This window comes from Suhomyces tanzawaensis, assembly GCF_001661415.1.
Source record: "Suhomyces tanzawaensis NRRL Y-17324 unplaced genomic scaffold CANTAscaffold_5, whole genome shotgun sequence".
Taxonomy (NCBI): Eukaryota; Fungi; Ascomycota; class Pichiomycetes; order Serinales; family Debaryomycetaceae; genus Suhomyces; species Suhomyces tanzawaensis.
In genome coordinates this window covers 665,258-679,750 of record NW_017963640.1, presented here as the reverse complement: position 1 = coordinate 679,750, position 14,493 = coordinate 665,258, and the positions used below count along the sequence as shown (strand labels likewise).

General features: G+C 46.1%; 7 protein-coding genes across 7 annotated transcripts; 3 read left to right on the top strand and 4 right to left on the bottom strand.

Moving 5' to 3' along the window:
• Window positions 1-999: 999 nt before the first annotated feature.
• RIP1 (ubiquinol--cytochrome-c reductase catalytic subunit) lies at window positions 1,000-2,049 on the bottom strand. Its single transcript, XM_020207814.1, has one exon. It carries the CDS (start codon window positions 1,672-1,674, stop codon window positions 1,198-1,200), a length of 477 nt encoding a protein of 158 aa, XP_020063676.1. The 5' UTR covers window positions 1,675-2,049; the 3' UTR covers window positions 1,000-1,197.
• Window positions 2,050-2,224: 175 nt separating this feature from the next.
• On the bottom strand, window positions 2,225-5,057 carry CANTADRAFT_26604 (putative E3 ubiquitin-protein ligase). Its single transcript, XM_020207813.1, has one exon. The coding sequence runs from the start codon at window positions 4,914-4,916 to the stop codon at window positions 2,280-2,282; it is 2,637 nt and encodes an 878-aa protein (XP_020063675.1). The 5' UTR covers window positions 4,917-5,057; the 3' UTR covers window positions 2,225-2,279.
• Window positions 5,058-6,165: 1,108 nt separating this feature from the next.
• Window positions 6,166-7,410, top strand: CANTADRAFT_6911 (amino acid transporter; the record flags this gene model as incomplete). Its single annotated transcript, XM_020211005.1, has 1 exon — window positions 6,166-7,410. One exon carries the CDS (start codon window positions 6,166-6,168, stop codon window positions 7,408-7,410), a length of 1,245 nt encoding a protein of 414 aa, XP_020063674.1.
• Window positions 7,411-8,089: 679 nt separating this feature from the next.
• CANTADRAFT_52963 (uncharacterized protein) lies at window positions 8,090-9,286 on the top strand (the record flags this gene model as incomplete). The annotated part of the gene is made up of 1 exon (XM_020210141.1): window positions 8,090-9,286. The coding sequence occupies one exon, from the start codon at window positions 8,090-8,092 to the stop codon at window positions 9,284-9,286; it is 1,197 nt and encodes a 398-aa protein (XP_020063673.1).
• A 716-nt stretch (window positions 9,287-10,002) lies between these two features.
• CANTADRAFT_26602 (uncharacterized protein) lies at window positions 10,003-10,232 on the top strand. Its single transcript, XM_020207812.1, has one exon. It carries the CDS (start codon window positions 10,019-10,021, stop codon window positions 10,190-10,192), a length of 174 nt encoding a protein of 57 aa, XP_020063672.1. The 5' UTR covers window positions 10,003-10,018; the 3' UTR covers window positions 10,193-10,232.
• A 1,288-nt stretch (window positions 10,233-11,520) lies between these two features.
• BRG1 (GATA-type transcription factor BRG1) lies at window positions 11,521-12,270 on the bottom strand (the record flags this gene model as incomplete). Its single annotated transcript, XM_020208600.1, has 2 exons — window positions 11,521-11,885; window positions 12,021-12,270. Coding segments are annotated over 2 exons (615 nt in total), but the record flags the coding sequence as incomplete, so codon positions are not given.
• A 1,287-nt stretch (window positions 12,271-13,557) lies between these two features.
• CANTADRAFT_26599 (uncharacterized protein) lies at window positions 13,558-14,104 on the bottom strand. Its single transcript, XM_020207811.1, has one exon. The coding sequence runs from the start codon at window positions 13,851-13,853 to the stop codon at window positions 13,686-13,688; it is 168 nt and encodes a 55-aa protein (XP_020063670.1). The 5' UTR covers window positions 13,854-14,104; the 3' UTR covers window positions 13,558-13,685.
• Between the last annotated feature and the right edge of the window lie 389 nt (window positions 14,105-14,493).

Genomic DNA, 14,493 nt, shown 5'->3' with positions numbered 1-14,493 from the left:
CAATTTTCGGTTAAAACGTTAACATTTCTTTTCGGGTAGGTCTTCGACCTAGGATATATAGGTACGGTTTGGTTTAATAGATAAATTGCGATATATTGTTGCTGTAATAGGTATCCGCGAATGAGCCCTGGTGTAATTTCTTTGCCCCACCAGGACTGCTCCCGGGCATCTTTCAAACTCTCACGGTTTCCACGTGTCACAAGTCCAACTGATGACAAGACATTTGTCTTTGGTTTGTCTTTTCGGATTGTAAGTATTGTAGACCATGTGAAATTTGAAATAGTCTGGATTCACCTGTCCGAATAAAGTAGTTTGTCCATGGCGACACTTTCTAGGTGCATAGAGGGGCAACTTGATTATTCCCGAAATCCGTCCAGCATTGCGTGTAAAAAGTCAATTCTTTAAGACTATAGTATGAATGTTCGGGTTTCCTGTTCAAGATTACTACATGAAATCGACCGCTCTCTTGGAAGTTAAAGTGGATTTCGATCACAATAGCATTTGGTTTCCGAAAGAGAGCAATTCTAGATCATTTCCAACCACCCAATGAATGCAATACTGGAGCATTTCGTGTGAAAAATCATACATCCTGATAATTACATGCTTTTTCTTTGAGCCGTGAGTATTAGAAGTACTGCTACATTCGTTCATTGAGTCATGGTGATTATCCAAGATTTTTTGGTGTGCCTTTCACCAAATTGTCTATTCGTGTAGCTTTTTTGCTACTTCAGAGCAGTGAACGCAGTGCATTTGACTATAGATTTAGGTCAACTATTCTTCAAATTCTCTGCGAGTGACTAAACAGTTAAGTAGAATTGATACAGAAATAATATTTCAAAGAAGTATCCTTCAGTCCAATATTGAACATTACATGTTGACTAATGCATTATCGTATACAGTGCTGCTCTACAACTGTTAATCGGAGATCCTTCGATAGAAGCACACAGAGTTGTCGATCACCAAGATGATAAAGGATGTAAAACTGATGAGAAATTACCCCAGGCTCGGCAATCAACAATACTACCAGGCGATCAGTAGTACTCAAAATCGTTAGGCTGTCCCTTATGGCACACTACATTGATCAATACGGTGGATTCAATTACGAATATATCTATACTTTAAATAGATAAATGATGAACTGTTTTGTACATGGGAATGGTTTAGAAGATGTGTAGTTCTGGATAAGATGCATTAAGTTTAACCCACTAACAAGGTTTCATCATCGGTAAAGTCGTAGGCTGGAATTTCCAAGTTCAATGGGGCTGGACCTCTTCTGATTCTACCGGAGATATCGTAGTGGGAACCGTGACATGGACAGAACCAACCACCAAAATCACCAGCTTCACCAATTGGGACACAACCCAAGTGGGTACAGATACCCAACATGACCAACCATTCTGGCTTCTTGACACGGTCGTCATCGGCTTGAGGGTCTCTTAAGGTCTTGATGTCGACCTTGTTGGCTTCGTCGATTTCGTCTTGAGTTCTGTGTCTGATGAAAACGGGCTTACCTTGCCACTTGACAATGACGTTCTTACCTTCTGGAATAGCACCCAACTTGACTTCGACCTTGGCCATGGCCAAGACATCGGCAGAGGCAGCCAACGAGGAAAGGAACGATTCAACGGTGGACTTAGCACCGGCAGCACCCAACAAACCCATGGAACCGACCATGAAGTAAGTGAAGTTTCTGTTGCTGTCTTCGGATCTCTTGTTTAAGTAAGATGAAAAGTCTGGCTGTTGGTAGTTGGACAATGAGTTGCTGGTGGAAGACAAAGCTCTAACAGAGCCTAGATGTTAGTACTGGACGGATTGTGGACTGAGTGAGACCACCAGACACAAGAACTCGGCATATAGCCTCGTTCTATAACGCCACGCCACGGTTACGGCCATATTTGTTGGTGACTGGTCCGTGGTGGTGTCTCACTAATGTGAAGCTGGGGCCTTGGGAATCGGATTTCCACGGGGTTTGAAGGTCTGGCAACCTCAATTTGATGAACTTACCTCTCATACCTAAACCATTTCTCAACGATCTGAATGCAAGCGAAGACATTGTGCAATCTATTATAGTAGTCAGTGGTAATGAAAATTTGTTTTAAAATGGAGTGGATTTCGTGTACAGGATCTAATGGTTTTTTCCGCGGTGGTGATTGGTGGAACTTGTGGTCACGTGATTATATGCGCGTGACCGCAGTTCTGGCTCACCACCTTAATCTACATGCTAGCCAAACGCCGTTGTGTTCTATTATGCCTGGAGACACCGCTCCACTATATCCATTTCATTTGAGCCCAAAGCCTGCACTCTCGTTCACTGCTCGGCTCACCTTGTCCACCAAGATCGCCTTGCTTCTGTAGTTGTAGAGAGCCAACTCGTTGAAACAGGTGTGAGCAACGGGCAATCTATTGGTGTCCTTTCCCATGAGACTGATTTTAAACGTCAAGTTCTGGATACCTGTAGCAGGAACTCTGTCTGAGCCTGTCACAAACACCAAAAACTTCTTTCTCTGGTTAGCATTTAAACTTTGAAAGTATTCCCAGAACCACTGGATCACCTGCGAGTTCGTTGCTTCCTCTTTTCCGCCACTCCAGCCAGCATATTGGGTGACTGACTTGAGTATATCAATGTCGATGTCGCTCTCCTCATTTCCACAAATTAATAAATGAATCTCTTCAGCCAGAAAGAGCGAAAGTCCGTTGCCTCCAATTACCCTCGCGAATCCAGTGGTAAATGCATCCAATTGAGGCTTTATCCCGTCTTTAATAAAGAAATCGCAGTATTTTTGGATGTAAAGACCTAGGTTGCTCACATTAACCTGAATTTTCTTGCCACCAGCTATCAATTCGGCTGTATGTGGCCTTCCAAATGCGTCCGAATACGTCACCTCGAACGTTAAGTCTAGAGAGCTCAAATTGGCCTCGTCAAATTTCTTGAGAGCCATCAAATTCTTGTACGAGACCGGGAACAATTGCTGGTAGTCAGCCAATCCAACCAGCTGTCCCAATAATAACTTGTAAATGGCCAATGGAAATTTGAGGTCCAAAATCGTGGAGTTGTAAATTGCCAATCCCAATATAGCTCCAAATAGGTGATACATCTCAAAGTTCTCGATTGGTTTAACATTGAACCAAAGATAATTAGAATCCTCCACATTGTATAACATGCCAGTTTGTGGGCTGAATATCCCCTTGGTCAACAAAGAGAACCATTCCTTTCTTAAACCACCAGCGTCAATTCCTGGCTCGTTCAAAAACTGAACCCTTAAACTCTTCTTCAAGTTAGTTGGGTTCGATTTGATGCAGTTGAGCGAATCTTGAACAACATATTCTCTTCTAACCTTGACTCTAAAATACATATCGATTGCAACTCGTTTGTCCAACGAGTTAATAAAGGCTTCCTCTGCCTTCCGTTCCATCTGCCTTCGAGCCTCATACTCTAGTATGGATATTTTTGATCCCAACGATATTAAAAATGGGTATTGGCAAAAGTAATAGGACATCGATTCTGACATCGATTTTCCATGGATATACTCCAAGACTGCCTGGACCTCGTCAGCTTCTGGACTATAGCTGGCTCTTCTAGATTTCCGTGTAGATTGCCAGCCATCAAAATCCATTTTCACGTTAACGAAGTCAACAAGAGAATTATAGAAGTTATTGGCAGGAACCTTGACCTCTCGAATGGTATTTGCCTTCACGAATATTGACAAGACCTTGGCTGCCGATTTGATATGCCAATCATTACCATACTGGTGTAGCTTGATCCTAGTGTCACTCTTTGTTGATTTTGATTTCGATAACGGGAGCTCCAACGGGTCTCTTCCTTCGAGTTCTTCCTTCAAGATCCAGTTTTCCATATACTCCGTGTCGGAAGGATGTGCCTGTCCATTGACAGATTTTGAGCGAGCATTGTAGTTATTTGTCCTGTTGAAGTACTTTCGCAAGTGGAAGGTGATGTATAGGTTGATAAGGTCAATTTTGATGATCAACTCTTCCTCCGATAGTTTCGAGATCCAAGAGGCAAAGTAGTTGCTGGACTTCGCAGAGTCGATGTTGGAAATTATACCTAAGCACCTCTTGAGCACATCGTAGCTCAACTCCCTTATTTCAGGCAGGTCTACCATGGTAGTGATCTTTTCGGCGCTCTTGCTGCTTAAAGATCTGGAGAGAAACGGAATCTCCAAAAGTATGAAAACCCATAGGTATGTCATAACGTCGTCTTTTTGGGTGTACAAGCGTCTGGCTAACTCGGAGGCACCTTTCAAACAGTTGTAGAGTGGTCTTTTCGTTGGGAGAGTGCAGAGAAGCCGGAACGTGTGGCCTATTTCGTGGGCGTTGATGTTCGACATCGAGTAGTGGGCTCTTTTGCTGGCATTGTTTATCCGAAATGACTGGTTCAAGCACTGGTACGATCGAAATGACTCGTACATGTACGAGGAAAGCGGTTCGAAGACCTGGTGGGTGGATTTCTCGGAAGACGACGCAGATGCGAGGCACGAGTCGAGCAAGTGACGGACGTGGCGATAAGAGACAGGAGTAGGAACCATCATTTCGCTGTGGGGCCGTTCTTCTAGCACGTTGGTAGTGTTACAGACGGAGCATCTGAACTTGCTGGCTCTTGATGGGTACGATAGAAGGGTACCACAGCACCAGCAAGGGTGGATAATAGTGCTGGAAGTGCCAGAAGACCCGCTTCTAGCACTGGAGACGCCATTGGGCGCTTTGGACGCGCTAGAGGACGGAAGGGTGGTGGATCCGTTAGGCGCCAGGGGGTTCTTGGGAGTATTTGATGAGGATTGCTTCGGGATTGCCGATTTTTTTGAAGTTTCAGTGGCCACGCGGGCGTCGTGGGGTGCGTTCCAGGCCCTCTGGCTCTTGGTTGTGGTTTTGGCCCCCTTGGCCGTTCTCTGGATCAACATGGTGTGGTGGGACGTACAAACACACAGCTCAGAAAAACCCGACTGGCTGGAACGGTTGCAATGGGTGCGAAAGAGGCTGTGGAGGAATAGCCGGAAAGTTCCCGCCAGACTTGGCTGCTACGTTTTGGAGGAAGATTCCGCACGGAGGCTGGGTGCCTTGCAGAGGGTGGTGGGCTCAGAAGGGCAGCAATGCTAAGGATAGCCCAGAAATATGCCTGGTGGGTGGTGCTGGCGTAGCGACGGCGATGGCCGCAATGGTGCGAGATTGGCGATAAGGAGGCGGTGCGCAGGGGGAGGCGCGGCAAAAATAGCGAGACAGGTCGCCGGGCCTAGCGCAGCGTGGGATTGGTGCACAGGTGGAGGGATACGGGTTGGTTCTAGTGAGAGAGCCACGAACTGGGCCAGTGGTGGGGCTTGGATACTCCCCTTCCGGTTACAGGTGTATGTACGAGTGCTCGTCTACGGCCTACACCCTAATTTCCCATCCGATTGACATCCTCGAAAGTGAGTTTTTCGCTAATTTGAATTTCACATTTTTAAGTGGACTCCCACAGTGGTCTGTAGCTGTGGGTTAAGGGTCTTCCAGATTGTTGAGTAGAAGGTTTTATCCCACAATTCTCCGTAGCCATGTTGTGTGGTCCGAGCGATAGATCGCAGCTCGGCTGTTTTTACCACCTGTCACAATTGCTCAGTCGGCTCTTGTTCCATGGCACGAAGTTGCAAGCAAGGATAGGTGCACCGAGCTAGATTGGAGCTCTGGGCCGGTGTCAAGGAAGTCCGTGGTGCCTCCTAAGCCCAAGTTGCATTTGACTACAATGCTGTGATATTTTTAACGTAAAAACGCCAAACCATTCGACAGCCACAATCTCGATGTTCGTAACCTAGCAGGACACTGCCCCAGGCTCTGCTGGAGGCAGCAGCTGGTGCCATCGTCTAATTCAAGTTTTACGAGACTCTGTGCTTGGCACGAGCGAGACACTATGCGGCAGCGTAGGTTAGGGAGATCTTACTATCGATCGACTGTGAAGCGAGTTACTTGGTAGACAAATTAATTGGTAAATTATTTAAATGGTAGTTAATTTATAGTTAAATCGATTTCCTGCTTGGTTTACTGCCTTGAAGACTTCAGTGCCGCCGTAGGTTCCTCCACCGCCAAACTAACCCATGTCTATAGATCGCGTGATCTGGATCACGTTTCAAGACTCAGTTCACCTGACGCTTATCACCTGATAGCATATCTCCCTACACCATGCTGTTTCCCGAAAGCACACGAGTGTTCGTGTCGTTCTTCGTGTTCGGACTCCTCAACAACATCCTCTATGTGGTGATCCTCTCGGCAGCTATCGATTTGGTGGGCTCTTCCACCCCCAAAGCCGTGGTTCTTTTGGCAGATATTATTCCATCATTTACCATCAAGTTGACTGCGCCGTTTTTTGTCCATCTCCTCCCGTACCAGACCAGGATTTGGCTGTTGGTGGGTCTCTCGTCTGTGGGAATGCTTGTGATCAGTTTGTCCCATGCCATTCCCTTGAAAATCGTGGGAATCGCGTTGGCATCCTTATCGTCAGGGTTGGGTGAGAGCACTTTCTTGCAATTGACCCACTTCTACCGAGAAGAGTGGGCTATTGGAGGGTTCTCTAGTGGTACAGGTGGTGCCGGTCTTTTTGGCAGCTTTTTGTTCATGTTCATGACCAATGTGTTGGGAATGAAGGTGTGGGTTGTTTTGTTTTTGTTTTCGGTAGCACCCTTCGGGTTCATTGGGGTATTCTACGGGGCTCTTCCGAAGCCAGAAGCCTCGAGTGGGTTTCCTGGATTGGATCTCGAAAGGCCTTCGTCGTCTTACCAATTTATCGGGTCAGATCCAGACATTTCTGCGGAAGAAGAAGCTGCATCGGGCTCCATAACAACCACGGCACACGTCATGGCCACCATCAACAAAATCAAGCCGCTAGTTCTTCCGTACATGGTGCCTCTCAGCTCCGTTTACATCTCGGAATACGTGATCAACCAAGGCATCTCACCCACGTTATTGTTTCCCTTGGAAGACTTACCCAGGTGGCTATTCTCCTCGTACAGGGATATATACGTGGTTTACGGATTCCTCTACCAGTTGGGAGTGTTTGTGTCGCGGTCGTCAGTCAATTTCGGCATTCGGATCAAGAATTTGTATTGGCTCTCCGCACTCCAGTTCTTCAATGTGTTGATCACATTGTGTCAGTCGACCTACGATGTGCCGTTCAGTCTGATCTGGCTCTTGTTGGTGTTGGTGTTCTACGAAGGGCTCTTGGGTGGGTTCCTGTACATCAATACATTTATGTCTGTCAGCGAAGAAGTTCCGCTGTCCAGACGAGAGTTCAGTATGGGAGCTGTTTCCATCAGTGACAGTTTTGGCGTGGTGATGGCAGGATGCATCAACTGGTGGCTCGAGGCGAAGTTGTGTGGGTGGCAGGTCCAGAGAGGCCGTGACTGGTGCAGGTACGGAGGAACTGCCTAGGGGAAGTAAGTACGGCCAAGGAGTAAGGAATATGAATCATGACGAACATGAGTAAGCAATGGAATCACTGAATAAGCTGGTTTATGTGTTGTCAAGCTCGAGGGAAGCACCAACAATTTCAAGATGCATTTTAGACAATGTACACGATTGATCATTACTTACAAGATTGAAAATTTCAAATCACAAGATTGGCATTACACATTCGAGAAAATGGAATATTCAATACAATTTTCAAGGTTGGAGATTTTATACAATTTCGAGTGAAGGGTATTGCAATCCAATTTTTAAGATCGAGAACTTGGCAGTTCTCATGCTCGAGCATTGCAATCCAATTCATAAGGTCGAGCGCCGAAATTTCACAACTTTCGGATGATTATTTATTTGCGTTTTCTCACTATAGGCTCTGCTTGGTGCCAAGTTTCTCAACTCGGCAAAGAAACGATTGCGGCCTAAAACTCGCCACAGATGTCACGAATTCTCCTGTTAGCTGTCACACCAAATGCATGTCTGGAATTTGCAAAGTACGGTTATCGACATACTCCTGGCAAAACAATAGAACTGCTGGTTCATTTCTGACAGAACCACGGATATCTCAAATATCTTGATTACATAATCCATGACTAATCGCCTCGTAAACGTGCACCTTATCTACGGAGCCATGATTTCCACTTCCACCAACATGTTCTCTGCCAGGCCCATAGTCACCCATTTGAGGCCACGAGCCTCCTTCAGAGCCGTCCCTGCGGCCGTCTCCAGCTTGGCTCGCCTCAATCGTGCCTACTCGTCCGCCAGCAACGAAATCGCCTTTGTTTTCGACATTGACGGGGTTTTACTCCGTGGTTCAAAGGCCATTCCCCAGGCGTCTCGTGCTCTTGAGCTTCTCGACGACTACCAGGTGCCATACATTCTCATGACCAACGGTGGTGGCATCAGCGAGAGTGCCAGGATCGAGTTCATCTCGTCAGAATTGGGAGTTCCTCTCAGTCCACTCCAGATCGTCCAGAGCCATACACCAATGAAGGCGTTGGCCCACAAGCACGCGTTCGACAGAGTGTTGGTGGTGGGAGGTCCAGGCGACCAGGCTCGCAAGTGTGCCCAGGAGTACGGCTTTCAAGACGTGGTAATGCCCATCGACATCGTGAGACAGCATCCAGAGGCTTCTCCCCACCACCGCTTCACTCAGGAGGACTTCGACAAGTACGCTCAGCCAGTCGACTTGTCCAAGCCTATCGAGGCCATTTTGGTGTTCAACGATCCCCGTGACATGGGCACAGATATCCAAATCGTGCTGGACCTCTTGAACTCGGAAGGTGGCGTGGTGGGGACCAAGAGGAACCCAGCCAAGCTCAAACACGCTGAGGAGCCTGCCATTCCCATCATCTTCAGCAACAACGACTTTATCTGGGCCAACGACTACAATCTTCCTCGTTTTGGGCAGGGAGCCTTCCGCATCATCACAGAAAACTTGTACAAGGAGACCAACCGGTTGAAGGACCACCAGCACTTGCACTCGACCATCATGGGAAAGCCTTTCAAGCTCCAGTACGATTTCGCCCACCACGTGTTGATTGACTGGAGGAGAAGAAACAAGTTAGTGGCTTCGGGACACCAGGACCAGACACATGCACCCCAGATCTTGCCTACCTTGGGCGAGCCTCCCAAGGACTCGCCTTTCCACAAGATCTACATGGTGGGAGACAATCCCGAGTCCGATATCAAGGGTGCCAACGACCACGGCTGGGAATCGATGCTCTTGAGAACCGGAGTTTACAAGGATGAGGACAAGAACACCATCATTGCTCAGCCAACGGCTGGGGTCCACGACAACGTTTTGGAGGCGGTTCGGAGTGCGTTGAGAGCAAACAGGATTCTTTGAGCAGCACTGGGGTACATTCAAAGAATACGACTGTTCTTTCATAGACAATAACTGTTTCCCCCGCCTAAAACATAGATTTAATGAAAATTACCCAGAGTTATTGGGAATTTAATCAAAACAGAATCAGAGATAGTTTAAATAGATTTACCACCAGAATTGGAGATTTTATTGGACTTATTACCATCAGAATAAAAGATTAGTGAAAATTCTAATTAATGTAGCCCAGTTTAAATGACAATTTATCATCAAAATCATTGATAATATCATAAGAATATTGCTTAATTTTACTTACGATTAAAATCATTCTCTAATGATACTTCTTTAATGATACTTTACGATTAAAATCAGAGACTCTCTAATGATAATTTACCATCAGAAGCGATTCTTTAATAATATTTTACGATTAAAATCAAACAACCTTTAATGATATTTACCATCAAAAGAGATTGTCTAGTGGTATCACCAGAATTAGAGGTGTTAATGAATATTTACACAGAAGCATAGATTGTAATACTTTATCTCTCTTCAATGATCTTTACAATCAGAATCGCAGATTGATTGCAATTAATATTTTACTGACATTGAATATTTCATTCAATTAATTACTGACTATTTCCGGTTTCAATGCAACACCTGTGCTGCAGACTCTGATAATCCTGAAGAAACACCCCAGTATTTTTTGCAGAGTTTCACAGTCCCCTACTGAGAAATGATTACATTATAGTAGTAAGGATGTTTGGCATATGGTTACAGCTTCAAATTCTTGGTATCCTATCGCCTCAAACACCTCTACTACAATGGCACGTGAGGATACTCTGGGGCAATCGGCCCAATAAGAACCAGTGGAAGCCGAGGGCATCAACTTGCCGCACCCAAATCGGCAATACCGAGATCCGAGCTACATGATAATGCACGATAGGTTCTCCCGAGCATGCCGACGCACCCCGACCTCCAGGCTCGAGCTCCACTGGACGATAAGTGAACATAATGCATGTGGATTGCGCTTGAGTCTTGTCGTTGCCTGATAAACCGTCTAGTAGAGGCTGGGAGATTCCCTCCACCCGGAGCATGGGTATCGGCCCGGCCGTTCCAACGCCCAGTTCCCGGGGCAGTTACAAATAAAGAAAGTTGCGCCTGCAAGTTTAAGTTGTCGGTGACAGCCTCCTCAGGGTTCGTGGGTGATCGCGCAAATAAGCTTCCAGCAATCTGCATAACGGCAAAATCTGGAGAATATCTAAGTTTCCGCCCCAATTAGACTCTGAGGTGGGGGCATTGCGCGAATAGTTGTTAACGGACAGACAGTTTGTAAACGACGGTTACTGTGGATCTGATGGATCTTCGGGGACCTGGGGCGGTCGATTCTGCCAGCGCGGCTCAGGTGGCGTGGGGGGCCACGGGTGCCCCCAATTCTGGAATTCAGGTCAGCTATTATCTGGCCAAACTCACCCACAATCACTGACAACGCTACACAAAGTGGCTGGGCATGCACGGAATCAGCTCCACAGGCAGTAGAATCCTGGAGACCGCCCGGCGGCCCGACAGGTGGGTGTGGGCCAAGAGAGACAGCGTCCAAGAGAATCGGTTTTATCTCTCCAGTACGTCATAGCTTGGAACCAGTTCCTAATGAGGATAGATTTGGAGGCAAAAACTTACCTACAGGTTTAGCACAATCCACGCAAATACCCGCATCCGCCTTGTTCGGGAAAAATATAGCATGCTCAGAACACCAGATTCTGGAATCCTAATATTTTCTAGACCGGCGGGGCCCGCAACCCCACCCTCTATCCCATGCACGTCTGCTGCCATGACCATCAAACTGCTGCAAGTCTACTCGGCAGACGATGCAAAGATGTGCTTCAAAATATTGATTCATGTATGCACGCTGGGTTGCCGAACCCAATATCTGGAAGGCACCCAGCCGCGTTCCGCTCCCTGCCTCCCTTGCTCGTCCATCCCTTCTTCATCTACGAGGTGACATGTCGCCGGATCGCTCGCTCCTAACGAGCCACCAGTTCAATTTATCTAATAACATTAATTAAAATTATCCTGCAAACCTATTAATAACGAACTAAAGGCACAGCCAAATGGGAGTAGCCATTGCTGTGCTGGGGAATGTGGTGGGCGCTGTACCCAACTGCTGGTGGATGCGAGTTGTAGATTGGTGGTGGCAAGGGCAAGCTGTTGACCGGAAGTTGATATGCGGGTTGTGTAGGCTTGGGCTCGGCATTCTTCAACAAGCTCTCGTTCAAAAGATGCTTCTTCAAGCTTATTCTTCTGCCGTTCTTCCCCTTGCACACCTTGTTGTTCAACACCTCTTCAGCAGCCAAAGCAGCACCTTTTCTTTTTACCAACTTCGCGTGGAACAACCCACAGGCGTTACAGAGGGTTCTCACACCGTTGGGACCTCTTCTCCATTCGGGGGTCTCGGTGGTTCCGCATCTATGACATTTGTTGGTGGGTTTGTTGATCACCTCTGGCAAGACGTACTGCTGTGCCACTGGGTAGGGAGCCACTGGGGCTCCGTTGCTGGAATTCTGGTAGTAGATTGGTTGGTGGTAGTAGGTGGTTGGAGATGTAGTGTAAGCCACCATGGGTCCGGCTGGTGCTGGCACAGGACCAGGTTGGCCTTGTGGCTGCAGCACAGGTGACTGGTGGTATGGGTAGTATTGGTAGTGCAGCGCTGGGCTGGATGATGTAGAAGAAGCTTGCTGTGGGGCTGGCAATTGTATCACACTTTGTGTGCTAGACTTGTCATGATATATAGAAGGTAATTTGTTAGCTTCAGTAGACTCGCTAGTGACATAATTAGCTGGAGTAGAAGGCTTGACTGGGTATCTGAAAGTGAAGCCCGCCGAGGTCAAGTTGGGAAGCTCTCTGTTTCTAGGAGACAATTGTGATTCCTCGTTGAGAGGAGAGCGAGAGGTCAACTCACTTATGGATGGAAGCTTGACGCTAGAAGCTGGTGTGGTGGTAGTGGAGGCCATGATGTATGATTTTGAAGTATTGGTGTCCTGAAATGAACAGTATGTATTACAGGACTAATTATTTGAGTAAGATTTTTATGAAGGTAGTGAAGTTGCTGTAACTCTGGGGGGGATATGTTATATATAGTTTTTCCCTCCGGGCCTAAAATTAAAGTTAAGATACCAGATTTTGAAGATTGATATAAATATTTCCATAATTAAATCGGCTAGGACCCTCATGTGCTGCGGTGTGTCTTTTTTTTTTTTTGCAATACCTCCATTTTTGCTCATCTAAAAATAAAGATAAAGTTCTACACAGATAATGCGCGTTTCATGCATCAGAATTTTTATGCACGTACTTATTTCAGACAGACAAAAAGCTGTTGGAAGTAAACTTGCCGAGCCGATCCGATACCACAGTAAGGGACATACGAACTGATGCACAATTAGGCGTTAAAAAAAAGTGAGAGTTCCTGATCACCTTCATCATGAGAACGGTTATCGGTTATGTTGGTCAGAGTATGAATTTCTCCATCAAGTGGAACTTCCTATCATGGACAGGGTGTTCTTGAATAAACGTCAAGTGATAAACGGACTCCCGTAGTCACCACAGTCCCAAAGAACAGCCTTAGATGTACTCACAGATTGCATATGCACAAGCGCTACTTTCTTAAGCACTGAAGTCTAGGCTAACGACTGAGATACAAATTGCCTCTAGATTTTTTTATAGTCAAGATCGATCAGGAAGAATCTGTTACCTCCGGAGCCAATAGTTTACAGGTGAAAAAATTAAATAGTTGCCTTTAATATGGACTTCACGCTACATCCCTAGCATTCAGAGATGAAGTTCGAAAGTCTCAAAGTTGCAGTAATCTTCTCTTGCAATCCCATTCTACTGTTGAAGAACTAGTTTCGTTTCGCTCTGTATTAATTGCTATTTTAGGACAACCAGCAGGGTGTCTAAGTGGCCAAGCTATTATTTCACTTTCCATACATTTCAAGGAGCCCTGAAAATAAGCGAAATGAATTGACATACATAACAATAATTGGTAGCCCCGTTCCTGAGGGAGCAATGGTAGCGAGAACTTGCGTCATACTCGTGTCTTAGGCGCAAAACAAAAGAATCCCAACCGGATGTAGTTTTATCTCACGCCATCTCTATTTCAGTCTAAACTCACAATTACCGCTCCCTTGAATGTATCTGGGGCTAATTTCGTCAAAGCAGGCCCAGACAGTCATTTTGCGCTTCTTCCATTTTAAGTACGAGGAATTCAGCTAAAAAGTCAACTGGCTATCTAATGTTCCGGGAATCAGGGAAAGGCCAGTGATCCAGTGTGACGGCTGAGATTTCCCGTTCAAATTCTTGATCATAACGGGTTTTGCTTCAAGTGTTACTCCACTGTACGTTAAGCTGTGCAGCGCGCAATTTACTTTATCTATTTCATAAAATCTCTGTCCAGGGCTTCAGTGTGGTATACGGCTCTATTAATTTCGTGATGGAACAAAATGTAATCATATGTTCTCAAATTGACCAACCATTCTTCGCGTAGTGGTTCAGTACTCTTAAAATACAATACCCAGCCACCGCAACTGCCCAATTTCATTCTTAATAACTCAATTCGGCGAGTATACTGGTAGTGAGGCCATTTTTACATTTACGTCGACACATGCAGGGCGTAATTGATCTGGCCACCACTCCCCTACGTCAAACGATGGTTAGGCTGGATTTCAATCTGCAAGCTTGGTCATAGCACCAAACCCCAATCCCCCAATTCTTGCGTCCTGAGCCTTGAGCCAAGTGCGACTACGATCATCACAATAAGAGATGGAGTATTGTGTTACGAGTTTAAGCGTGACATCAATCTATCTTGCCTGATTGTGAGTTACTCTAACCAATCTAAAGAACCTTGGTAACGGTGGGGCACAAATGGAGCAAGCGGGCCGATTTCCCATGCTACATAGTAGGCTAATCTTAATCAGAGATCCAGTTTGAATGGTCAACGTTCTACTTAAATCTGATAACAGTTGAAATTGCAAACTTACTCCGATTGATGCATTGAGGTGGACGTTGTGTAGGCATAGTGACACCATGTTTATCGGAATCTTCGGACCCGTTTTCATCCCCCACCCGAAGTTGCGCTCTAAACAATATCAATGAAACTCGCCCAATTGGGGAATGTTCTCAAAAGTTAGAAAACTAGACTCCGGAAGGATCACGGTCTCAAAATAGCCGTACGATGAACC

Bases quoted from the DNA above. Each gene is read 5' to 3' on its own strand.
- RIP1 (XM_020207814.1), bottom strand. From the start codon at position 1,674: ATGGTCGGTTCCATGGGTTTGTTGGGTGCTGCCGGTGCTAAGTCCACC.
- CANTADRAFT_26599 (XM_020207811.1), bottom strand. From the start codon at position 13,853: ATGAAATTGGGCAGTTGCGGTGGCTGGGTATTGTATTTTAAGAGTACT.
- CANTADRAFT_26604 (XM_020207813.1), bottom strand. From the start codon at position 4,916: ATGTTGATCCAGAGAACGGCCAAGGGGGCCAAAACCACAACCAAGAGC.
- CANTADRAFT_26602 (XM_020207812.1), top strand. From the start codon at position 10,019: ATGTTTGGCATATGGTTACAGCTTCAAATTCTTGGTATCCTATCGCCT.